The sequence below is a fragment of the Leuresthes tenuis genome, unplaced genomic scaffold (assembly GCF_036924035.1).
Source record: "Leuresthes tenuis unplaced genomic scaffold, fLeuTen1.0.hap1 SCAF_15, whole genome shotgun sequence".
NCBI lineage: Eukaryota > Metazoa > Chordata > Actinopteri > Atheriniformes > Atherinopsidae > Leuresthes > Leuresthes tenuis.
Genome location: NW_027325369.1, coordinates 18,460,296 through 18,484,785, shown reverse-complemented (window position 1 = coordinate 18,484,785; position 24,490 = coordinate 18,460,296). Strand labels below are relative to the sequence as shown.

The 24,490-nt window shown below is 41.0% G+C and overlaps 3 protein-coding genes across 5 annotated transcripts; all 3 read right to left on the bottom strand.

Annotated features, from left to right (window-relative positions):
* Positions 1-107: 107 nt before the first annotated feature.
* Positions 108-16,864, bottom strand: usp40 (ubiquitin specific peptidase 40). 3 transcript variants are annotated; one of them, XR_011907666.1, is made up of 32 exons: positions 16,160-16,864; positions 16,013-16,080; positions 15,803-15,916; positions 14,827-14,991; positions 14,498-14,644; positions 14,256-14,399; positions 14,029-14,157; positions 13,721-13,837; positions 13,496-13,603; positions 13,175-13,369; positions 12,886-13,024; positions 12,608-12,689; positions 12,204-12,375; positions 12,030-12,114; positions 11,873-11,943; positions 11,362-11,771; positions 11,134-11,284; positions 10,958-11,018; positions 10,220-10,273; positions 9,895-9,983; positions 9,660-9,746; positions 9,531-9,567; positions 9,279-9,343; positions 8,771-8,845; positions 8,468-8,674; positions 7,460-7,578; positions 7,313-7,378; positions 6,995-7,205; positions 6,797-6,892; positions 6,603-6,697; positions 6,138-6,397; positions 108-124 (listed from the first exon to the last, which is right to left on the bottom strand). XR_011907666.1 is itself a non-coding variant. In XM_072364729.1 (31 exons), exons 1-31 carry the CDS (start codon positions 16,353-16,355, stop codon positions 6,307-6,309), a joined length of 3,846 nt encoding a protein of 1,281 aa, XP_072220830.1. In that variant the 5' UTR covers positions 16,356-16,864; the 3' UTR covers positions 4,912-6,306. The 3 variants fall into 3 exon arrangements, 2 of the variants coding, with proteins under 2 accessions (XP_072220830.1, XP_072220831.1); XM_072364729.1 differs by lacking the exon at positions 108-124 and having other exon boundaries at positions 4,912-6,397; XM_072364730.1 differs by lacking the exon at positions 108-124 and having other exon boundaries at positions 4,912-6,397; positions 12,886-13,021.
* On the bottom strand, positions 2,899-4,109 carry LOC140270037 (fatty acid-binding protein, brain-like). The gene is made up of 4 exons (XM_072365108.1): positions 3,946-4,109; positions 3,668-3,840; positions 3,474-3,575; positions 2,899-3,207 (listed from the first exon to the last, which is right to left on the bottom strand). Exons 1-4 carry the CDS (start codon positions 4,016-4,018, stop codon positions 3,157-3,159), a joined length of 399 nt encoding a protein of 132 aa, XP_072221209.1. The 5' UTR covers positions 4,019-4,109; the 3' UTR covers positions 2,899-3,156.
* Positions 16,865-17,293: 429 nt separating the features above from the next.
* LOC140270161 (thrombospondin-type laminin G domain and EAR repeat-containing protein-like) lies at positions 17,294-24,488 on the bottom strand. The gene is made up of 13 exons (XM_072365257.1): positions 24,230-24,488; positions 22,863-23,086; positions 22,186-22,490; positions 21,720-21,810; positions 21,465-21,621; positions 21,237-21,368; positions 21,082-21,152; positions 20,637-20,798; positions 20,347-20,548; positions 20,011-20,243; positions 18,480-18,658; positions 18,225-18,326; positions 17,294-17,960 (listed from the first exon to the last, which is right to left on the bottom strand). The coding sequence occupies exons 1-13, from the start codon at positions 24,312-24,314 to the stop codon at positions 17,807-17,809; spliced, it is 2,097 nt and encodes a 698-aa protein (XP_072221358.1). The 5' UTR covers positions 24,315-24,488; the 3' UTR covers positions 17,294-17,806.
* Positions 24,489-24,490: the final 2 nt, after the last annotated feature.

Here is a 24,490-nt window from a genome sequence, read left to right as displayed (position 1 = left end):
CTTTTGTAGAAGAACCCAAGACTTTTATGCTATATGCATACATTACATGGAATCATAGCTTCTGATGGTGTCTCAGATTAACTGTGTTAACCAGAGGTCATATAATCAGGATTTCTTTTTTTATCTGAGCATCCTGTTCTGGATATGTGCCGTGAGGGCTGAAAATGATATTGAATATTGTTTCTGGTCTTACTCTAGCAGCCAAATCATGTATTCATGGCCTCTGAAAACCAGTATTGTAGTGGTTGAGAGTCGAATGTTTTTAAATCGTTGATTATATCAGCGCATCCTGTGGTCATGCTCACACATGGCGGTGCAGATTATTTCAAAATGTACAACATTATTTCTCAGTCGTCTGCCTTTGTTCCATATGTTGTGCAGACGAGAGTTCCTACAGCTCGTGGCACTAATCCTGAGACTAATGGAAATCCAATTATCTTTTTAATGTGAAAGGATAGGAACGCGCTCTTCATCAGTCCAGGAACGATGCACACGTGTGCAGCTCTGAGCGAGCTCAGGCTTCAGTAACTAAACTGTTACAGCTGCAGTTTTATGGTGATGCTCCCCTGACTGACGAGGATGTGGGCAGTGCGCTGTTCTGTCTTTAAATATCTTCATGAGTTATTGGAGATGTGTGAAAAGACACACATTTTTTTCAAACACAATTATAACTAAAGACAGATTTTTACCTGGTGAACATGTGCAATACTTTAGTTTTAGATTATCTCAGTGGTTATCGTGCTTATTGTCTTATAGTCTCTGAATGATCTGTGCATGATATGTGCATGTGTTTTATGCTCTGAAATCTTTATGTGATATTTTCCTCTCAATCTAAATTTCATGTACGACATATACACTTGATTTAAGGAAACAATTATTTGATCCTTAAAAAAAGACCTCGTCTGTCAATGTTTTTGAGACGCGTGTGTAAAATCATTTGATTACAATTAACAAAAAATGATTTTGTTGTAAATAGTTTAATAAATAGGAAGAAATTACTTTTATCTGAAACTATTACTGCTGAAATTTTATCTGCAGTAAAATATCATTATGGATCATTTTTTCAATTATACCCTCAATGCTTGTGAATAGAAGCAATTCAGCATTAAAACATAGTATTGCAAGTATTTGTCTCTTCTTTAAGGTACCGATCCCAACATCTCTTACACAAAGAGCCGTTCAGCTTCTCTTCCTTGATGATAGTGATATCTTGTGGTCAGTGCTAAAAAAGAAAATCCCTCAAACTGAGTGTCGTTCAGTCAAGATTCAAGAGAAGAATGAGCAGGTTTCTCAGTCCAGACATTATCAGCTATGGAGGTCGGGTCAGTTCTGGAACCGGTTTAATTTTTTTTTGTTCAATTTGCTCACTAGATGGCACTGATACCACTGATCATGGCACTCTGAATTGTCTAACAACTTCTTTCATTTCAAGACATGGATTTTATCCAGTAAAGCTCTGGCCTACCTGGGGAAATCAGGCTGAATCAGGAAAACATTATAAAAAAAACAAAATGCTACAATATCTTGATACAAGAAAATGTTTCCTGATAGCAGATATACAGTAGCCTGTGGTTTAAAAGCCTTTAAAGAACTTAATTTTGCTAGCAACATGTGTAAGTTGTTGCCCCTTATTGTTAAATAATTTAGTTTGGTTTATTTCATACAAATGACCAGGATGTTGTCTCATTATTCTCACTGATAATCTTGATTTCGCAATCTGAAGTTTGAAAATGCTCCACAACTAAAGATGTCGAGGTCATCTTACTCCCCAAAGGGGGATTAATCTAGGTCAGTTTACGCCACTGACACAGATTCCTCACAAAGAGGAGACTCCTGCTGCTCTCCTGAGAAGAGCAAGTACGCTGAACTGTTATCTTTTACTGTTCCTCTTACACAGAGGGTAAAAAAGCTCCCTCTCTGCATTTTCAATGCAATGATACCTCTGAGAAAACTGTGACATAACTTGTCTTTTAACTATGTGCAGCCCAAATACTTATGCAAATGGTTTTGTGAGAGTCGGGGCTGCTATATCTGGAGCATAAAGACTGATTTTAATCTAAATTAATTCAACTGGCAACTATCAATGAGTTCCACTCCAGTTACCACAGTTTCTTTGTGCCACAGACTATTCAGAAGTGGCCAAAAACTTGGCAGCAAGTGTGCTCAGATGAGTAGAATGGCCACTTGTAGTCACAGTGTTCAGTAGGCTCGTCACAGCACACACAGGGCAGGGCAGAGAGGCTGTACTTAGCCTCTCAAAATATGGGGAAAATAAATTAAATAAGGAACACTGAGCATTAAAACAGTTAGAAATACTCTGTATCAAGGATGTAAAGATACACATTTGAACAAAAATCTATTGAAACTATTTATATGCTTTAATCATCTAACCATTGAAATTAGATGAATACAAACTGCAACATTCCTCACTGTGTCCTCACTTATCATCATCTGCCCATCACGCCAGCAGAAGCATTCAGTCAGGGTTGGTCCACACACCATCGTATGATGCCTCACGTAATGACACCACAACTTAAACCGGATTATCCCGAAGCGAGTGACATCAGCACACCTCCCCCCCAGCTCATCGTCTCAGACCATCTGTGGGTTACCAGAGGGCATTCACTCCAGTGAGTTCAATGGTCACACTGGCTGTCGCTGCTGCTGCACGGTCGGGTCTGGCCTGGCCTGCACCGTCACCCTGCAGCTGTCACCTGGAACGGACCCATCACAGGGAAATCACTGTTCCCACGGCTCAGGCTGACACATCTGAATAGAAATGTGTGACCGCATGCAAAGTTCCCAAAGAAAGACTGAATGTAACTGAGAGATAAAGGCGTTATAATGTTGCGCTGACGACGGTCAGAAACAAATGAAATGCCTGAGACATTAAAAAAAAAAGTTTAGTTTAGCAGTTTATTTCCCTTTTTCACATTTAACACAAAGATCGAAACAGTTCACCATCCAAATTTCTTACAAAAGATCTTACAAAAGGTTCCCAAAAAAAGTTCATCTCATGTTACAACAAGAGGTGAAGTGCAAGCCACTGCATGGAGTAAAAACAACACATTCTGTTTTTATCTTTTTGTAAAAAGTGGAACACGTTGATCATTCACAGCCCCGGGATGATTGGCGCTTTCAGGTGGACGGTAAAGTTTAGGCTTTCTCATATGTGCGGACCGCTGTGACTCCCTCAAAGCTTAACGTCTGTAAGCAGAGAGGAAATAAAGCAAAAACACCAACGGTATTACAGGCAGGTCACAGTAAGCTGTGAGTATTTTGGAAATGTGAGGCAAGTTTTCATCTGCCCATGTGAATGCAGTTACTTCACAACAAGGTAGATCTGTTTGAACAGCACCCTTCAAGAGTGAGTTGGTATAAGCCCGCAGAAATGTAGCTTGTAAATCACAATTTACACTGACAAATGTAAGCACTAAACAAGCGAAAACCTCAGAGGCGTTGTTTAATCTTACCATCACCATCTTTCCATCCTTGAGTTCTCTGACAAATTTGGTCTCTTTGCCATCCCATTTCTGCACATGCACAAATTTGTCTCCCTCCATGGTGAAGGTAGACTGTGTGAGAAAATGATACTCAAATCAAAGCCAGCACAGAAATATGCTTGAACAACACCAAAGAACATCTTGCAAACTTTAAACAAGCTTACTTTGACATGCCGGTCATCGGGTGTGGTCTCATCAAACTCTTCTCCCAGTTTGGCAGAAAGCTCAGTGTTCCTGAAGGTGCTCAAAGTTTTCAACACCACTTTCTCTCCATCTTGGCCGATCACCACCGTCGGTTTGGTGACATTGCCCACTTGTCTTGTGGCAAAACCAACGCCTGAAAAACCCCAAAAAGGACCTCACCTTAGTAATATATTACGCTGGACAATATCTCTATAATGAGTGTCTCACTGCAAGGAGAAAACAAATACAATTTACTCACCAATTGCTTTCATATAGTCGTCAAAGTTCTGGCTGTCAACCAGTTTCCATGTTGCGCAGAAAGCATCAACCATTTTTACAGTCGTTATCGCTCCACTTAAGAATTAAACTGTTAACCTTATTCCCGCTCTGATTCTTCTCCGCATCCCTTAAAGCGTGGCTGCCTGTCAATTTAATACTGTCAGAAGGCATGGACGTAAACTGCAGCGCGGAAAGCTGATTGGATGATCTACAGGCTGCGTGGGCTGTGATTGGTCAAAGGAAAATGTGCTGTTAAACCATCGTAATTACAAGAGGAGGAATTATTACACGAGGGAGTGGCACTCATGTCACAGTAGATTCGATTATTATGGAAATATAAACACGTTTAGTGCTAAATTACAACAACGAAAACTAATTTTCTTTGTTGTAAATTAACTTGCTACACAGGTGAACTTCCACTAATGCAACTATGACCAAGCCGACGTTTTGCTCATGTTGGGTTTGGCGTGATAGCGCTCACATGTCTTCATTTGTGGTAAACTAGACACAAAATGTAGTTTTCGAATGATCTTAGTCATGAACAAAAACGCAACGCAGACCTAATGTTTCATCCTTAGGTGGGTGTTAACATACGTAATTCTAGGTAGTCATTAAACGTGCTTTTGATAGACTTTACAAAGCAGAAATGTCCACAACGGAGAAGTTACTGGGATTAATTCACTGCAAACCATACTGTATGTGGACTTCTGTTTCTGCTTTAATTGTTTTGGCAAGCCCTGTTCTAGACAGAGTGGTGAAGCTCTTTATAGGGTTGCATTTATCCGTAGACATAATCTGTGAACCTTTAATATTTGTGCCAAATGTCACGGTGACTCGCTGAATAGTTTCTCTGGAAAAACAGAATCCCAAAAAGCCACCGCCATCCGTTTAAAAGCAAGCTCCTTTCATAGAGAATCTGTTTGAGCATGAAGAACATGACAGATCATTGCGTCTGTATAGCCTTTATTGTTCATAAAATACTTTCTGCAAATACAATCTGGCATGGATAACAGAAGATTAGTCATGATCAATAACACCAACAATGTGATCGGTAACAAGTAATTGAAACCATATGATACAGAACATAATCCCCCTACTGCCGAGTTTATTATCAAACTGTTTTTATCTATAGATTATACTTCTGCTAGCAAATTATTGGCACTTATCAAGGCCAGATTCATATAACAAAATTAAATCCCTCCCAAAAAAAAACCTAATTTATACAGTATTGAAAATAGTGAGTTTAAATTCCCTAAAGGTCACATATAGTGCATGCAATAAAAACATTACAGAAATCGCAGGGATCTTTAACTTTAACATAAATCTAGTTTTACAGTACATTTCCAGGGCAGAGGTGAGCTGATTTCATCTGGCATCTTAACCGGTCATATAACATTATAACAGTTTCAGCTCCAAACAGCTCGTTGTTCAGTGGAAGATGGTGAACTACAGTGGCATCCTGCTTTAATATTCACCTCTAAAAAGGCTGGAATTAAGTCACCCAATATATCCCAGTTATTTCATCATGGCTCATCCAATGTTAAGTGCACTGGGTTAAAACATTTGACAATGTTTCCAACGTTTCACCTGCTCCACTAGTTATTCCAATAAATAGCAAGTGAAAAGCAAAGGACTAGAAAAAGTCATCGACAGGCAGGTCAGAAGAGGTAGAGGAAGAGAAGTGGGAGAGGTTGAGAGTGAGGTAGGGAAGACAGAGCAGCACTGGAGCTTCTCCACATTAAGGCCTATCTCTCCTCTCCCCAGAAACCTAAAACCTAAAAGTCGCCAATGATCTGGAGCAACTTTCAACCATAATGCAAAGTGAAACGTTTTATCATAAAAACTTTAGAAAGAATATGGAGATTTAGTGATGGCAATTCCCTGCATGGATTCAAGTGAAATCACTTGAAGAAAGCAAGATTTTAAAATCCACTGGATAGCAGTCTAAACCGAATTTCAAAATAGAAAGTCAAAAGAAACTCCAGCAGGTAATTGTGTCCGTTTAAAAAAAAAAAAAAAAAAAAAAAAAAAAAGTCGTTTATCTCAGGATGTATATGCATAGAGAAATGAAAAATGACTACCAGTCATTACAAAGTAGCAAATCAAAGTTCTTCTCTTCAGTCATCACTAAGATAAGAAGCGGGAAGGAATTTACGTTTTCTTTTTTGTTACCTTTGAGTGATTTGGGGAGAGTGACAGTATGCAAACGGTTCTAGAAAAACAAACAGCACAATACTGATTTGGTTGGAATGTCCTAATTTGCAGTGTTGCATCCCAATGTGTGTGCACATATACTGTTATAGAAGTCCTGATTTGTCCATACACCAGCGGAAGAATGATGCTATCTGAATACACCGACACTGATTGATAGCGGCACCTCTGGCTTCCTGGATTTGGTTCGCCCGGCACCGTCGGAGGCTGCGGTCTGCCCTCTGAAAATAAGCAAGAGGACAAAAGTCACCAAAAGGATCGTGAATTAAGAGGAAACGCAGCTAGAAAAACAAAACAATCTGCATGGATTTTCTTTATGGATCTTTTTTCCTCGTTCCTTTCTAGTGTAGCATCTGTGAAGCCACAGAAATAATCAAAAAGTTGTTTTTGACAGCGGTTGCGTGTGCAAAAGCTAAGGGCTCCCACCCTTTCCTGCGTTGCTCTGCCTGCTCCCTGAGTCTTTGCTGGCCCTGCTCATCCTCCATTGTGATGAAGTCCCTGTTGTTGTCAACCAAAAGGTTCTGAGGAAGAAAAGAAAGAAACAAAAAGCTTTGTGAACCATTTCAGGACAACTCAGAAAAACAAAACCATCTATTAAATAACAAGAACTTTAGGATTACCTTGGCACCAATTATGTCTCCATCTTTGAGGTGGAATGGCGCTCCTAGCAGCGATTCTGCCTTTTTCTTCTTCTTCTTTTTGGATACTTGCTGAGTCTGACAGTAAAAGGAAGTGAGAATGCAAAAATTTAGCAATAACGGACCATCCTGAAACTCCCTAAAAACAAGATATTTTTCAAGAGTGACTCTTAATATTACCCAGCTGGAGATCTCTTCCCAGACATGTTTGTCTGGCTGGTGTTTGGCTAAAAGCACAGAGTCAGGTGAGAGGCCGAAGTGCGCAGCCAGACATGTACGTAGAGATCGAGGAGATGAATCATGAGAAGCATCCCAGATTAGCTCCTCTGAGGGATAGTAACATCTCTCCCCAGGTATTCCCATCTTAACATTCAGCAGCACTTGCTTAGGCCTTTAAACCAGGAATAAATTTACACATAACACATTAAATAGAGGAAAACTAAGCAAAAAAAAAAGGTTTAAAAAAGAAAGAAAAAAATTTAGGTACCCAAAACTTACCCAAGATCCTCCTCATTCTGCAGGTGCTGCACACAAAGGTCTGTACCACTGCTCAGCTTCAACTTCCTGGGGAAAATAGCATTACTTTAATCCATCGCTGGCCAAGAATGTGCAACTGTGAAACTTCTGAGAGGACAGTGTTTAGACCTGAGTGTGACTTGTTGTCCTCTGAGTATACGTGCCAGCCTTTGTCCCTCCATCTGCCACAGGCGCAAAAACCCAGTGGTTGGGGCACACACATCCTGAAGTGCCGGCAGCGTCAACACCTGAAAGGATAAGAGGAACGTTGGAGAGCATCCAAATAAGAATGCACCAATCCATCCATGATCTAAACCCGCTTTATCACGTTCAGAGGTGCAAGACAACGGAGTCTAACCCTGTTGTCCCTGGGAGAGAGGTGGGGGACGCTCCAGACAGGTAAACGGATTTAAGGTTGCTGATAAAGACTTTAAATAGGAAGTCAGTCATTCAACAGTACAACGTAAGCGTTAAAGTAGAGAAATTAGGTTTATTATTCAAGATCATTTTCAATAATTATAATAAGAAGAATAGAGTTCAGAGAAAAAGTCATTCTAAGCACTGAAAAACACTGGAACTGTGCAATAAATCCTTCTGCAGTAGAAATCACAGCATGCGCTCAAGAATGTTTCTGAAAAGTAGCGTCAGTAAACAGTTTGTCACTGCATCCACAATGGCAAGTTCAAACTAAGACATTAAATCAAAGATCCTAAACCGATGCCACTTTCTCTGAGCCAAACACTGATGAAGATGGACAGAATCTTTGTCTTTTTTCTTTTTTTTTTTTACTTGGTTCTAAAAAGAGAAATGGATCGTTGGACTTGTCCTCGGTAACTTGCACATCAACGAGGAAACCTGTGAGCCTAAATGATATACACAGGTTCTAGAGCAAAAATGGAAATGTCGAGTTCCTTTCCATCTTAATTACAACTCTTTCTCTGTAGAAAAATTAAATATTTCTGATAGAAATTCAGGTTCAATGTGAAAGAAACATAATCGCTTCCTGGTCGTGCATGTGGTTGTGGTTGGTTAAAACAGAAACTCGGGAACATTTATCACTCAGGAATGAAGACTGAAACCACCTGGATGGAACATTTAAGGGGGAATGCCCTGAATGAATGAGTGAATAATAAAAACCTGAGTCTTGAGCTCCTCCAGAGTGGCCTCATCTGATATCTCAACTTGTCCCACACTTATCAGCTCTGCCGTGTTTGTGGCACAGAGGGGAACTTCACTCTCCACTCCCAGCTCTTGCTCTGTGGCAGAGCCGTTGTCTGTGTGATTAAAACCCGTTGGCATATTTTTGGGATCCACACACAGCCACACAGATAGCTTAAGAAAACCCTGAGAAAAAAATAGAGACAAAAAGGGCCTGAAGAAAGAAGCTATGATGCTGTAAAACGTGATGAATCTGCAGCCACACTAAAAACATTCAAGTACCTTCGGAGGTAAAAGTCCCTCTGTGACAACCACTGTCTCTCCATTTACAAGCTTCAGCTCTGACAGAGAAGCATCCTGGGAATAAAGAGGGTGCTGTTACTATGTGACCAAAGGTTTAAGGGTTATCTAATCGATGAACATACATGGAGAACCTAAAAGAGATACACAATATGAGGGCAAGCTAAAATCCACATAAAGTAGCACATGTTTCTGATTATTTTCATACTCATTGAACCTCTCAATAGATCAATGGGGCTGTATGAATGGGGCATTGTCCTCCTGGAACAGAGTGCTCCCATCAGGATAGAAATGTTTCATTACAGGATAAAGGTTATCTCTCAGAACAACACTGTACCAATTTACAGCGACCGTTCCATCTAAGAGGACAGATAGATCAAGACAATGCATGCAAAACACCCGCCTTACGCAACGGATCAAAATCCAGGTTGCGGGTCCTAGATGTTTGACTCGAGTACGAGATGTCGTTTAGAACCAGCCAGCGACTTACCTCATCCATGAGTGGCTCTCCAACCTCTTCACACCAATCTAGTCTCCTCAAGTGCCAACATGTGCCTGAAAAAAACAAAAACGGACACTTATCATGAGTGCAACAACAGAAAGGACTTGAATTTGTGACGAAAGCAGAGATAACCTTATGAATTCTAATTTCACCAAAGTTGTGTTTATGGTACGTGAAAAATACAAACGGGGAGAAAAAAACCTACAGAAAGAAAGAAAGAAAGAAAGAAAGAAGTCTTACCATCAAGTCCAACAGCATCCAGCATCGCTTTAAGACACTGAAGAATAAATAAGTGAAACAATGACAAATCTTTTTTAAACTACACCTACATCTAATGGGAGCAAACTGTGAGTCTTTTCGTTGCCTCACCTCTTTGACGGTGCAGTTCTTCTCCACAATTATGTCCATTTCCATGCCAGCAGAGGGAGCTGAACCCACAGTGTAGCACAACAACAGCTGCAAAGCACGGAGAAGCACAACTTCAATCAGGTACCTTACACTCATAACTCCTGGATTTGTTTTATTACAGGTTCTGGAGCTTTCATCAGTGCAGGTGCGAGGGGGGGGGAGAAAAAGATGTTGCTGAAGAAGTAAAAAGACACACCTGTGATGCCTTGGGGCTGCTTCCCGGACAGAGAGTCAGTGTGGTCATGAGTCGCACTCCTGCCTCCCGAACACTCAGCTCCTCACAAACTGTAAGGCAAACCAGGATAAGGCGAAAAGGAGCGAACTTTAGAAACATGCTCTGAGATTTCAAAGGCAGATGATAAGAAGGAAAATTACAAGCAGGGGGAGTACCTATTAAACATTTTTAGTAGGACAGTATAAAGGAAAGTGTTTCTGATATTTTGTGAAAATGAGGGGGATTTCCAGCTCTTAAGTGATCTTCGAGCCTGAAATAAAGCCCCAGGAAACAAATGACACGGTACCTGGAGGAAGGAGTTTCCCTGTGCAGTCGACCTGCCTCAGACAGAACTGTGCACCTGCAGCACAGGGGAAACAGCCGGGTTTAAGAGCGAGGCCGATGAAAACACTTTGTGACCGTCTCAAGTGTGGCAAAAGAAACGCAAACAAAAACAGTTTAGGTATACTTAAGTCCTTCTCTGATACAGCACATTAACCACCGAACCAAGAGGGTACACGAGTCTGTGTCTATAGGGTTCCACAGCTGATGGTGCGTGTCAGAATACAAGCCAGACGATCTAAGAGGGATGGGTAAAATTTTGTGAAACTCCTGTGCTGACCAAGGCAGAGTCTGGACCTGAGCACAGCACAGCACCACTAAGGACACTAAGTGTTAGGGTTACTGGAGCCTAAGTTAGGGGGTCTGAATTCTTATTCAAATATGATTATTTCAGGGAGTCATTTTTTATATATTAGCTAATTGGATTGTATCATATTGTCTGGCTTGACAGCTTACATACTATATACATATAGTGAAAAATGGACACTCTCAAAAGTCTAAAAAAAAAAAAAATTTGCCTCAAGTTTGAAGTGTTCCAGTTAAAAAAATGTTTTTGCATCCCCCTTCTTATTCATTTTACACAGCAAAACCCAAACTTCCATACAGAAACTAGATTAGTTGGACAACGTTTGATGCGCTTGTGCTTTAAAGAGTAGTTCTTCTGCTACAATTCAGCAGCTATGGATGAAAATGTGCATCTTGCCTGAGGGAAGATCCTGCAGCTGCAGCTCCTCTATGGCCCTCTGTTTCACTTCACATAGCAGCTGCACAAAAGCAAAATTAAACAAAAACCCAGATGATCTTCCTAAAGAAGCACATGACAGATAAAAAAAAAATTAAAAAAATAAACACAACCAGAAAAAGACAGAAACTACTGACCATATTTCCTGTGGCTGGAACCTTGACTTTCTTCCTCTCCTCCTCTTTTTTATCTTCACCTCCTTTTAACTGAGGCCGAAAATCCACCTGGAGCCAGCGGCAGTCAGACGGTGTGGTCACCGTGACAACGTCTCCGTTTAGGGCGAACACACTAAAGGAAGTCGGGAGTACAGCTTAGACACCAGCAGAAACACCCTGCATGCATACAGAGTACCTCAGAGATCCTACCTGCTGTCAAACGACTGTGGCTCCAGCACCAACAGCGCGTCTCCGTCTTTTAGCGACAGCTCCTTCAGAGTGCGCTGCATGTCGTCAGGTGGGAAGACCCTCCACCCGCTTGCGCCCCCTCCCTCTCCTGCCCCCTGCTCTCTTCCCTTTCCCTTCTTATGCTCCTGGCACAGCAGACTCTCCTTTGGTTCCCCCAGTGCCTCCCTCACCTGCCCAAGAGTAGAAGCACCCGCAAACCCTCTTGCTTCCCTTTTAAGTCCTGGCTCCCCATTTTCAAAATCCGCCTCGCTCCTGTCACATTCTACCCCATTCTCCACCTCTTTATCCACATCTTCACCCAGAAAGGGACGGACAACAGTCAGCAAGACCGGCTCCCACTCGGCTCCCGCTTGAACAGTTGCTCCAAACACCTGAAAAAGGAAAAAAAAAAAAAAAGCATTGAACATCACTGAGATAAACCACAACAAAACAGAAAGAGGAAACGTATGAGCTAAATGAAGCATTTCCTCACCTCTCTGCCATTCCACACAAAGAGCTCAGTGTTTGTGTGGATTCCCGCACTGTACAGGGATACACCGTCGTCTGTAAAGCGCGACAAAACAAAATAATATTACTAGAAAACAAATTATTCGCTCACAGTTTCCAGTTAATTGTTTCAAGTGTCGAACCTGTGAGAGTGTTGTAGAGATGTAAACCTGCTGGAAGACTCTTGGCCACAGTTAGAGCCATATCTCCTTCCCAGAGTTCCTGCATCTAAGTGGAGGGGGGGGGGGATTAAATTAAAAAAGGGTTTCTTTCATGATTTCAAAACAAAGTGGCTATTGTTTTTGGAACTCCAATACCTGATAGATAGTGATGCGCAGCTCCCCCACGGTTTTCCTGCGGTCAAAACTGAGAGCAACGCAGCCATTTGACTCTTTGTTAACTGGCTGCAGGGCTCCGTTTTCTAGCCTGTATGAAGGAGCCAGGTGCAGATGCAGCTCCACTGTGTTATTCGTGGCTTCAAACTTTTCACTGTAACAGAGGAAATGCAGAGCTTTATTAAATGTAAATTAAATGTTAAAAAAATCTTATAAAAAGTTTCTTCTTCTTTTTCTGGGTGTGGTTAGGGTTTGTACTTCCTATACGCTCACTCACTAGTTTTGAGTAATGTTAGACACGAGTGAATTCTCATGACTGAGTCGGATCATAAACGGCTACAAAAACATGACGACGCAATACGTTAAGTGTGCGTTTCTTTCTATACCGCATCTGCTGCGCTTTGATGTTCTCCTCCTGAGCCAGCTGGATGAGGTGAGAAGGAACTTTATATTCAGGATTGTTCAGAGCTGGAAAAGAAAAGAAAAAAAAAAAAACAGCAACTACTCAGTAAATGATTATCGGATCCGAAAAGAATGAATAAACTACAAAAATGTATTCAGCCCTTTTTGAATGACTGTATTCACCTCTCCTCCATTTAATCCGCCAGCTCAGCGAAGCAGATGTAATCTTTCCAGTACAAATGCAAAATGTGGTACTCATTACCTTCACTGGGCCTGTGCAGCTGTGTTTTCCTGTAGAACAGCATGTAGGCGCTCTCTTTGCCCTGGAACTGCTTCTCTATGTCCGACTCCCTGATGGAAGTCACCGTGGAGTCATTAAGGTCAAACCAGTGGCTACCCTGCTGACAGACAGGAGGGCGCACCGTGAGAAAACCGGCATCAAAGGAATCCCAAGCTGTCCATCCAGAATTTAGATAAAGAAAGAAAACTACAAAAGCTTTACACGCAATACATTTTCATGTAAACTCTGAGATGGGCTTTTGCTCCAATACCTCTGGTTTTGAGTTTTGGTGTGCTTCTAACTGTTGTTCAGGGGCTCCTGGCTCTGGAGCTGTCAAAGGATCATAGCTGATGGCCGTCTCTGCTGGGTGAGGAGGCTCAGTCACTGGGCTTGGTGGATTTGCTTTCAGTGCCACTCGAGTACCATTGGACACCAACATGAAAACATCGCTGTGGGACTGCAGGAACTAAGCAAGCAAAAAAAAAAAAAAAAAAAAAAAAAAAAAAAAAAAAAAAAAAAAACCATGAAAACTGCATTATATCTACAAAACTAATGGAAAACTAAAAAAAAAAAACAAAGAAAACAACGATACCTTTCCAATGGGACCATAGTGTTTTCTGAACTTTTTGCTCCAAGATGAGCCAATTTTATCCATGAGTTTCTGACCCAGCTGATCCAACAGAACACTCTTTGATGACTCCTAGTGGACAGTAGAAAAGCTGCAGTTTAAACGCTGATCACGGGTCAACAGTGCCATCGTCTCGACAAATAAAAAGTGGCACAAATTCGGCACAAGAAGGTCAGATGTAAAACGTACCTGAGCAATTATGGCGGCGAGGACAGACAGGGGGTCGTCTTCTTGTACTTTTGGCTCACAAGCGTCCTTGACCTCCTCCTTGACCTTTTTCTGAGTTTTGGGTTTGTAGTCTTCCACCTGACAAGACAGAGGTGCTGCTTTTGCTAATGCATATATCCAAAAGCTTGAAGATAATGATAAACTTGAAAACGCATGATAAATTTGCCGACAGGCACAACAATCTAAACAAACTCCTGCAGCGAACAGCGACCAATTTTAATGAAAATCTGCATCTTTTTACTATACAGTCACCCATGTTGTTTTCTTACCGGTGGCTCCCATTGACCGAGTTCATCAATGTCCTTGATGTGGACGTGGTAATGGCCACCATAGCAGCCGCCCTTATGGATGATGACAGAAAACAGCTCATAGGTGAAATCAGAGTCCTCTCCATCAGTCTGTGAAAACAAAACGGTTTTCAAGACATCTTAAAGGAGCAAAACATTTGTGTCAATTGCCAAATATGCCTGTTGGCAGAGTCGGCTCCCTCCAGTACCTGTTCACAAAAAGGTCGCAGGTTGATGGTGAGGGGGAAGCTGTAGCGGCCCGTCTCCTTGTATCGCTCAAATTTGGCAAAGTCGAAGCTGAATCTCAGCAAAGACATGGTCATGAATGGAGGCAACTTCTTTAGCTTGGCAGACTAGACAATAGCAGATAATACAATTTCAATAATAATACCATTTTAATGTGTTTAAACATTTGTTACCATGGTTGCACACTTTAAAAACTGGCACCAACCTTGGCAGCAGTGACCAATCTGTCACACTGAGCACAGCGGTACAAGTTGTTGCCCTCAAACAACTCTTCCTCTACAAACATGTTCCACAGAGCCTCCTCCAGGCTAGATACACCGCAGACGCACACGGTCAGGTCCAAGAAGTCCTCCTGGAGATGAAACAAACACATATTTCAAACAGAACTGGGAGGAATAACACTAATCTAAGTGAACTGTAACTTATCCTTCTACTGAGATAGCCAAATCTTTCTTGGCCAAAGCACAACATCAAGCGACAGCGTTCTCTGCCTGCGGTCAGAAAAGCCTGCGGCAGGTTTCCACAGGCACACACCTGTCTCTGGCTGACATTTCCACACTCCTTGCAGACAATGCTGTTAACACTGGTCCCATGATAGAGGCGTTGGATAAATGTACTGCCGCTGGTGCCCACAAGAGAGTGCTCCAAGGCACTGAACAGAATCCTGTTCAGCTCCTGCACATCATGCTGATTTGTCCCCTTTAAGAGCCAGAACAAAAGGGGGAAAAAAAAAGGATCAATGTCAGGAGGGACAGACAGAAAGAACTTTTGTTATTTTTAATCTAATCAAATATTAAAACACTTCTGTTTTATGGGATAGGTATACTGTGTGTATATAACATCTAATTCACTGGAATTAGAAAAGGAATCAGTGAGATTCACTATTTTGATTTTCTAGTACCAAAGGAACAGACTCGCAGAAGTGAATCAAATCTGAGAAATCTCAGCTGACCCTCTTTTTATAATTCTGCTGATCCAGTAGCTCATTCTGATTTTCCACCGCTTCCTAATTATTTTGTTAGAGATGAATACAAAGTGGAGAATTAATTCAGTCACCTTATTATCAGGAACACACCGTAGATATTGAAGGGCTAAATAAATGAGCTCGTTGTAAACTGGGACACTGCATGTCTCCCTGTTTTAAATGAGCAGTTTACAACTTCTCAATGCTTTTTGCAGTTTTCCTAATAGTCTCTCTCATCTCCCCCACTAAACAGCAGCTTGATGGTTTTGGAGCACTACTTGCAGCTTAATCATATCGTGTCTTTTTTAAGAGTGAAAATAGGTTACAATGCCCTGTGGCAAATTCTGAGCCCGTTTCTTTCTGTTCTCCTTCTCGGTGTATTAACCTGGACAGCCTGCAGTGGGAAATGGAATTTCGAGAAGGTTAACGGCCTGTCTGCCATTTAGTAAGTATGACAACAAATTTTCTTCATTACAGCAACCACTGAAACGCGAAAAGTAACTTGAGCCTCCCTTTCTTTCTGTGTCACATATAATGGGCACCGACCTCGCTGCTGTTCCAACCAAAGCTGTCTGTGAGGTCAGCGGTGGAGGCGCTCTGCTGGTCCACCAGCAACAAGCGGGCAAACAATCTCTGCAGCTCTAGTGGGATCACTCTGACCTAAGCAAAAAAAAAAAAGGATGGATTTCATCACACTCCGCAGTCAGTCACAGACTACACTGGTGGTTACCACTAGGGACAGCTTGCATCCCTTACTTTCGCCTCTGGTTTGTCTTTGTCTTCAAGACATCCCAATTCTTCTGGCCCCAAACTGAACAGCTCCTCTGCGAACACACACCAACAAATGGACAGGTAAACAGAAGTGAACTCGGTGTTGCTCGTGGGAGAGTCACCTGTCCGTACCTCTGAACTCAGGGGTGAACAGCAGGGTTTGGAGCAGAGAGTTGAGGTAGCAGGTCCCACCCTGGTTCTTGATGCCACACAGATTGCTCCGTTCACGAGGTGGAGGGGGCTCATCTCCACCCTTAACAAGTCTTCCTGTAGTTGAGGTCGATGACAAACCTTCGTCCTCTTCTTCTTCGAAAAGATTCCCAAACATGTTGCGTGGGGTTTTATTGCTTTGTTTTCTCTCAGTTATGCAGGGGTTTAGTCCAAGTGAAACGCTTGATAGCACTCCGACGTGCCCTCTTGCTATCTCATCTTGGTCTTACCGAGTTCTCGGTTGACAGTGGCCGGACTGACTCTGAAATAAGAGGACTTCACGGGGCTAAACATTGCGAATACTAACCGGTGTGTGTGCGCTGAATTCGCGGGTGTGTTGTTAAGCTAGTTTAGCACGCTATCAAAGGTAAATCAATCGCAGCCCCTCACCGATGAGCGGCTCGACAGCTCAGCGAAAATAAAAGAAATCAGTCCTTCACCGTCCGCGTGAAAAGGTTGGAAAAACAGCGCTACCTCACAGAAACTCCAACTAATATTTGGATTGAACTTTTACTCAGAATTGCTTCGGATACAAGCTCTTTCTTCCACAGTTCGCATTGAAGCAGACAACAAGCGAAATGTAAATAAAAATACCATCGCTGAACAGTAAGCAGCCATGTTTCTTCCTAGAAGAGCATGTAATGATGCATTGTGGTACTTGTAGTGCCTCACTTGTTAAAATGCTAACCTAAAATTAAACAACTGATGATAGTTTCATAAATAGACAACTAACTTTTCTGTAATCTCCTATCACTCCATGACATGGCAATATGGCAATGTTAAAAGCTAACATTTTCATCGACAATAATCACTGTCTGTATTAAAAAAAAAACACCTTTCCCGAGATTGTCTTCTTTGGTATTGTAAAGGCATTGTGGGACATGTAGTCTTTTAAGAGCCAACCATGACTGATTAGTTTTTGTACTGATTTGAGACAAATATGTTCAAGTGGCGAGGAGTTAAGCTTTGTGTAACAAAACCCATTACGAAATCAATAAGACAAAAGTACCAAATGAACAAAGCTGGAGATTATCATATGCATAAACCACCACCGTCTTTCATTCCAAGTTTAGTTTAATAAATTTCAATAATTTACTTTCACTTTACATATGTAATTCATTTACTCTGAGACAAAACGCAGAAGTCCAGCTCAATATCCCCGAGGGGACACATTTCCTCGCTAGTGAATAAAATGTTAAATGATTTTTAATAATACACATTGTTACATAAAGATTTTTCATTTTAAAGGGCTGAGCTGTATTAATTTCTCCCATGTTCGTTTCAAAATTAGGTACATCAGTTGTTAACATAGTACTGTATGTTGGTATACTTGGTTGGTCACTGTACCAAATATAGCCAAAACCCCTGTAAAACTTCTAATAAACAAATAATCATTTAATAACATTTCTAATTTTAGTAGTTTATTTGACTGTCCCATGACATTTTTGTCAATGGTATATTCTTCCATGATGGTTTTAAAATCTCTTCTACGGTACAAGGATATCAAAATACACATAGAAACAAAATAAATCGCACAAATTAAGTATATTGAGCCACGAAGACATTTCTTTAGTAGGTTTTCAGTTTAAATACTTTAGAGAGCGGTGCTTTGGCACTAGAGTAGATCAGATATGACTCTCCTTTATAGCTGAAAAACTCCCAGTCGCTGCACCCAATCGTCGGGAGCCAGTGAACAGGAACAAATCCTTCATATCCCTGCCACCTACAAACAAACAAACACAAATGAATCACATTAATGGACAATTAGCATCTGCTTATCGATGGATAAAATTCCTGTCTCAAGTTATTGTTCACATGACAAAACTGCTAGTATGCTGTATCCTATCTGGCTCATGGTAAGAAAATGCATCTACATAACAGCAGGACAGCTATATGTTTTTAAGATGGTGTCATGACGGGTAACACATAACAAAAAGGACTGATGAAAGATTTTACATGGAGAGGGGGTTGTTGAAAAGTTGAATACCTGTAGAGAATGCTGTTGAGAGAGTAGGATTCTCCATTGTAGGAGTTAGCAACAACCAGAAAATATTCCTCCCTGAGGCTGAAGAACTCCCAATCCACAGCACTTGAGAGAAAGAGGAAGGTAGGTGGTGATAATAAGCAAACAAAATGGCAGCAAACATCTCTAAATCTATTTAAATGCTCACAAAAATGCTTGTATGGCCTATGTTTGTACCATACATTGGGTATATTTCATCTGGTGACTGCACATTAATACCTGTAGGTGACAATGTCCTGGAAGCGGACAAACAGTTGTGCACTCATGTCCAATTCGTAGATAGTTGAGTTGATGGTGTACTGACTTGGTCTATTACCATGGAGTCTGTGTCCATTGGCAACAACCAAGAACACCCTGTCGCCAATCTGGAACATTTCCCAGTCTGTTGCACAGAATGTCTACATTGACAGACAAAAAGAGTCAATCAATCAATCAATCAGTCAGCCAGTCAGTTGGATAATTTATCCCTTAGGGGGAAATTCATTGCATACTGTAGTGTAGTGGATGTGTCAACAAGTGTGAGCATGAAAGCACAAATATGGATGGTGAGCAACTACAGATTGAATTGTTTAAAGGAAAAATACGAATACAGAGGTGTGAGAAAGACAATAAATGTGGCTCCTTCCCCATAGGAACATAGCATTGTGCAAATAACAATCATCCTCTGGCATGTATGATAATGCTAAGCAAGCCCAGAAAAAAAAATCCCTGCCCAACACGTCATTTAGACACTTGTTGTTGGTCATTAATTTATCTCTTCAATTTAAGCAAGACTGAGGTACGTCAGTGCATACAAATATGTGCATAAGAACATGTTCACTGCCATGATAATGCAATTCTAGTGATTAGAGGACAAAATATTTATCATAATCGCCACCTTTTTTTTTTTTAACTTAGCTGAGCTTATTTTTGCTAGTTAGAACTAAGTATTTCCCATAAGGCAATGTGAGAATTATGTGTATAGTTTTGTCAGTACTTGACTAGTTAAAAGTGCTACAATATACGAAAAGTCTTGCAACCACCAAAAATTGGGGACTATAAATGTCTGTACAAAATGTAAAAGGATTCATAAACATAGACCAACAGACTGACCTTGCATCATGGAGCCTCACAGCTACCAAAAATGTCTAAAGTCTGTATTCTCACTCTTCTCTGATGATTTCAGATAATTTATTTCCACCAGCCCCAAGGTGTTCTTGTGAATCTTCACATCTACCTGCGGAGTTCCCCTTAATCACATATCTCTCAGTGTTTTGTCACGTGGCTATCAATGTGTCAGCACGCCCACATCCAATGTGACAAGATTCAATTAAAGCATTCGCTATCAGTTACAAAGCACTGCCATCGCTCAAGCAAATCGTGCCAAACCACACAATCTATTTTTGGCCCTGCCTTGAACGCATTTACACACTTGTTCCTTGCCCCCCATCTCTTTTCCCTTTTATCTTTGTATTCCCTTCACTCTGTCTGTGCAGACAAGATAGTTTTTCATACTCATCTCAGAGATACAGATCTCATCAGAGGAAATCAAAGCCCAACAGCTGAGAAGATGAATGGTATGGAAATCATCTAGCAAAGTGCTACCTTAAAGTGCTATTAAGACAGATTTGCTGTCAACTGTGGTGGGGTATCAAGCACCTGTTTTGTAAAGTGAATCAATTAATGATATGGTATATTCTTTGCAGCCTTTTAAGGACAACTCTCGGTCAGTTAAACCCTTTTTTTATACCAATACATTCTCACCACAAACCTTGATTGTCTGGAAAACCTGGAAGCTTCCATCAAGCCAAACATAGATAACAGAGTCTATAGAAGTGGTCACTCCGTCAAAGGCATTTGCAACCACTAAGAAATGATATGGTCCAACAGTGAAGAACTCCCAGTCGTAGGCCCCTGAAGTAAGCAGCTTCTGGTGAACTTCGAAAGACTTTGTTGATCTGTTCCACTTGTATATCACACTGTCTATAGTGTGATTACTGTCACCTGAAAGACAATCCAGTATGGCACAGAATGGAGAAGTTTATTCATGACATTCCAGAAAACGTGAATGGTAACAGAAGGTGTTTTGTTAGATATTTAATTTTACCCTGTCTATGATTGGCCACAGCAAGATAGGTATGTTGATTGATGTTAAATGCCTCCCAGTCTCGTGCACAGTAGGTCTGCAGAGTCTGGAACCGCACAAACCGTTTTCTTCGTTTGCTCCACTTGTAAATAACAGAAGAGTCTGACTCTTTGTTAAGTTGCTTATCTGTTCCGGTTCCAGAATTTGACACCACAAGAAATACCTACATGAAAACAACAAAACACTGGGAATGTAACTTCAATTAAAGCTTCCGCTGAGCATTCAGTGATCTTTCCAATAAACAGTTATACCCTTTGTCCCATGTTGAAATGTCTCCAAGCCAGAGCTCCCTGTGTGCTAATATTCTGGTAGTGTTTGAAACCTGACTGGGTCCAAAAATACACAGCCGAGCCAGAGGCTAGAGACCGGTGAGCCATAGCAGCCATCAGACCCACGCCAGGTACCTGAAAAACCTGGAGAGCAGACAAAAACCCAATTGTGACATGAAAATTAAGACAAAACAAAAACATATTAACAACAAGTTTACATACAGGTCCTATACATGGAGTAGGTCTGTGGGTTGAGCAGTTTGGAATGGGTGCTTATAAAGACAAATCACTCATTTTAAGCTCTAATAAAGGAAAAAAACAATAACTTCTTTCCTCCAGAAAAGAAAATAGCTGCATTGACCACCTTGGTCTTGAGAAACACAAAATCTATAGCAGTTTTAGAGGGAAAATACATGAAGGTAAATACCTCTATATCGTGCGTCTCTGAGGTGGTGGTGAGGATCTGATGTTCCAACACATAGTCCAGCCTTTTATGATCTGTGTTGATGGAAAGGAAATTTTGTGACCTGTCACACTAACAAGAAGAGAGACTTCCTTATATAAGTTGAGTTGGATTCTCACCCTCCATCACAGTGATCCATACTGAACCATCACAGATGAAGAGGCCCTTCTTGAGCGGATTAAACCACAGCTGGCCTTGTAGCAACCTTGAGCATGGCCTCTCCAAGCCCACTGACACTCTCATCTCAGATTCTAGTGCATTCGTAATACAGAGAAGTAAAAAAGATGGTAACTTGTTTGTGCTCAATCAAAAGTTCTTGCGAATTAAATGTTAAAAAAAAAAATTACCATAGGAGGCCACTTGTCCATCACCCTTCTTCCCTTTGACAGGCAGATCTAGGAGCAGTGGCGGCACTGACAAAGTTGCTAGCTGGGGCTGAGAGGAAGGGCAGATTTGATGAGTGGCATCTGAGCCCGGCACCAGAACCAGCTGTCGCAGCAGACCCTGATATGGAGCAGCAGGTGAGATATTCGTTTTCGAATGGGTTGAGGTGATAGCATAATTCTCAGGAATATTATCGCATTGTAAAATGTGAAACTTACTGAAAATAGGCCCTTCCATCTCCCGCTACTACCAATGTGGAATCTGGATCCCTGAATGTTGAGGTCTGCAGGGAAAGGCCTGGAGGGAACGCTGTTTGCCATAAAACATCATTACTTCTAACAGAAGAAGTAAGCTATTTCCCCTTTGTAAATGGGTTAAATTCCCTTCAATTAAAGTTTTTATCTCTGCTGTGTTTATGCAACTGAAACATAGTACCATGAGATGTGAATTGTATTACATTCATAAGTGCTACAGATCTTCTGTGCACCAGAGGGAGTTTCCACTACAAATCATCTATCACATACCGTCAAGACACTGTGATATGGCTGCGGGGGGCAAGTTGATTGGGAGCTGTAGCATTTTATTGTGGTGAAAGATAAACTATGCTTCAAGGAAACTGAGGAGATGATGGCACGAGGCAGAGATCAGAGCAAGAAAGAGCAAGAAAAAAAAAGTGTAACTTACATTTCTAGCGGTGAGCTGCAGTCCACTGTGAGCCTCATATAATTATGAGCTACAGCTAAAACAAGAGTGTGCCATTGGTTATCAGCCAGCCGGATGCCTCGAAACACCAAGTTTCCATGACCTTTAAAAAGGAAATGTAGGCGTTTTTGTGAGAGCTTCAGTCCAAGGATGATCCGCTCAGCCTCTCCATTACTCTTGACTTGCTTCTCTCCCATATGCTGATCTTTTCCGGCAAAACTCTTCTCTTTAGCTGCAGTTTTTTCTGTGTTTTGCGGTTCCAGCAATGAAAAGACATATTCATTTGTCTGTGAGGGAAACAGAAACCAACCAGACACATTTGGCACTGATGCAAAGTAACCAGGTACATTTACTGAAATACTGCACTAAAGTGCAATTTCGATGAAGTTGTACTTTGAGTATTTAAGTTTTGAATCAGTTTTCCTCCTAAACATTTTGAAAACAAAAACTACAGTAAGCCAAGCATACATTACATATACAGCATCGATACTTTAAATTGGCTCTATATGAAATTGCCAAAAAATAGTTCAGTTGCACGACAAATACTTTTTACCTGATATTGTTTCCATGTTTGATTTTAAATGCAACATTTCTACTTTAGCAGAGGATCATCACACTCGAGCAATCATCTAAGCTGGTAGATCCTGACAGACGCTCACCTTGACTGCACTGCTAGTGACTTTCAGTGTCAGAACAATTGAGAATTCTTTAGGGAAAAGGTCGCAGTTTGGCAGGAGCTGGGAGGAGGGAAAGCTCATGGATGTACCAGGGCTCAAAAAATGAACACCCCTCACCCCACCAGCCTGTTTTATGCGCAGCCCAGGTGCAAGTTTAGAAGTGTCCCTCTCAAGAACAAAAGACAGAAGATCCAGGGGAAGCAAATCTGAGGACAGTAAGAAAATAAAGAGACCTGAATGACTGAAAAACACTCCATAAACCAGTGGTTGCCAACCTAAGGGGCTTAGAGCCACTAGGCTGCAAAATAAACAAGATGGGGCCCTGGATTGATTTTGCAAATAATTAAATCATTTAAAACTCCCAAGTTTCTAAAATATGATCAAACTAAACAACTAGCGAAAAGAAACCACTCATTGGCTGTGGTGAGTATTCTCTTTCATGGTCATTCTTGCTTTTTACAACCTCTAGAACTACTACCGGTGCATCTAATACTTCATTATTACTTTAGTGCAAGATTCTATGTTTATTCTATACATCTGATAGTTTTTAGCTACAGGTTTTAGCCTACAAAACATAGGATAGGTTTTGAAATGAAAGGGTTTGCAACAGATTAAACTACCCAATAGTATTTATAGATAGAGCTGAAATGTATTATGATAATAAATACACAAGAAATAAAAAGATATTAGTCACTGATATGTTACATCTTTATATACTTTACATTCATACTGCTGATTGTATTGTCATGCTTTTTATGAAAAAACATCTCAGTTTCAGATCTCAGTTACATGTCACTTTATTTTCAAGTAGACGTAATTCAGAAAGGGTGGGAGCTGCAGCTAAAAAGTTATAAATACATTCAAATACACCCCACCAAAGTATAGTGTGTGAGAAATGGCCCCAGGAGGTGGTGGAGCTTACTGAAATTTGGGTGCGGTTGTTGTTTAATGTAACTTACTCTTGGTAAGACCGAAACTAATTCATGAAGAAATACTCTCAAGTTAATAAGACAGTAAATAAACATTCCCCCTCCATCCATTTTAATGTGTACAGGATTGGAGTTTAAGCCTAACCACATGCAATGTCTGTACTTGCTTGTGGATGTTAATTTAAGTTAATATAACACACACATCTACACACACACACAAGCACTCCCACCATCCAGACGCAGACAGCTGGAATTATCCAAAAGAATTTTGGCTGCAGGGGCTTCCCAGGAGTCAGATGAGACCATAAACAGTCCACTGGTTAATTATTAACTATACATCAATTGTGTTGAATTGAGTTGAGGTAATGGAGCATAAAGTTGAAGATGGAAGAGATAGAAATGAATAAAAGTGTTTCATACCTGCACACTGTCTCCATGTGTTGGAAGTTGTGTTGGAGACCCATAAACCCAGGAGGAGGAACAGCACAGATATCAGCGCTGACATTGTGGAAAATCAGTTTGCTTCAGTTGCCAGTCACTAAACGCGTCCTCATGTTGAAGGTCTTTTGCAATTGCAGTGTATTGCTCTCTCTACTTTAGGGGATAATAATCGACATAACAACACTGAACATCCATTATATTGATCCCAATGAATATTTTCCAAAGAAAAATATCCAGTCA

Coding starts and splice junctions, on each gene's coding strand:
- usp40 (XM_072364729.1), bottom strand. CDS start 16,355: ATGTTTGGGAATCTTTTCGAAGAAGAAGAGGACGAAGGTTTGTCATCG. Junction 13,370..13,495: donor ACTATGGTCCCATTGGAAAG/GTATCGTTGTTT, acceptor TTGCTTGCTTAG/TTCCTGCAGTCCCACAGCGA. Junction 9,344..9,530: donor GGATGCTGTTGGACTTGATG/GTAAGACTTCTT, acceptor TGTTTTTTTCAG/GCACATGTTGGCACTTGAGG.
- LOC140270037 (XM_072365108.1), bottom strand. CDS start 4,018: ATGGTTGATGCTTTCTGCGCAACATGGAAACTGGTTGACAGCCAGAAC. Junction 3,841..3,945: donor CGACTATATGAAAGCAATTG/GTGAGTAAATTG, acceptor GGGGTTTTTCAG/GCGTTGGTTTTGCCACAAGA. Junction 3,576..3,667: donor CCGATGACCGGCATGTCAAA/GTAAGCTTGTTT, acceptor TTTCTCACACAG/TCTACCTTCACCATGGAGGG.
- LOC140270161 (XM_072365257.1), bottom strand. CDS start 24,314: ATGTCAGCGCTGATATCTGTGCTGTTCCTCCTCCTGGGTTTATGGGTC. Junction 20,244..20,346: donor TGTGGCCAATCATAGACAGG/GTAAAATTAAAT, acceptor ATTGTCTTTCAG/GTGACAGTAATCACACTATA. Junction 18,659..20,010: donor AGGTTTTCCAGACAATCAAG/GTTTGTGGTGAG, acceptor CTGTCAATGTAG/ACATTCTGTGCAACAGACTG.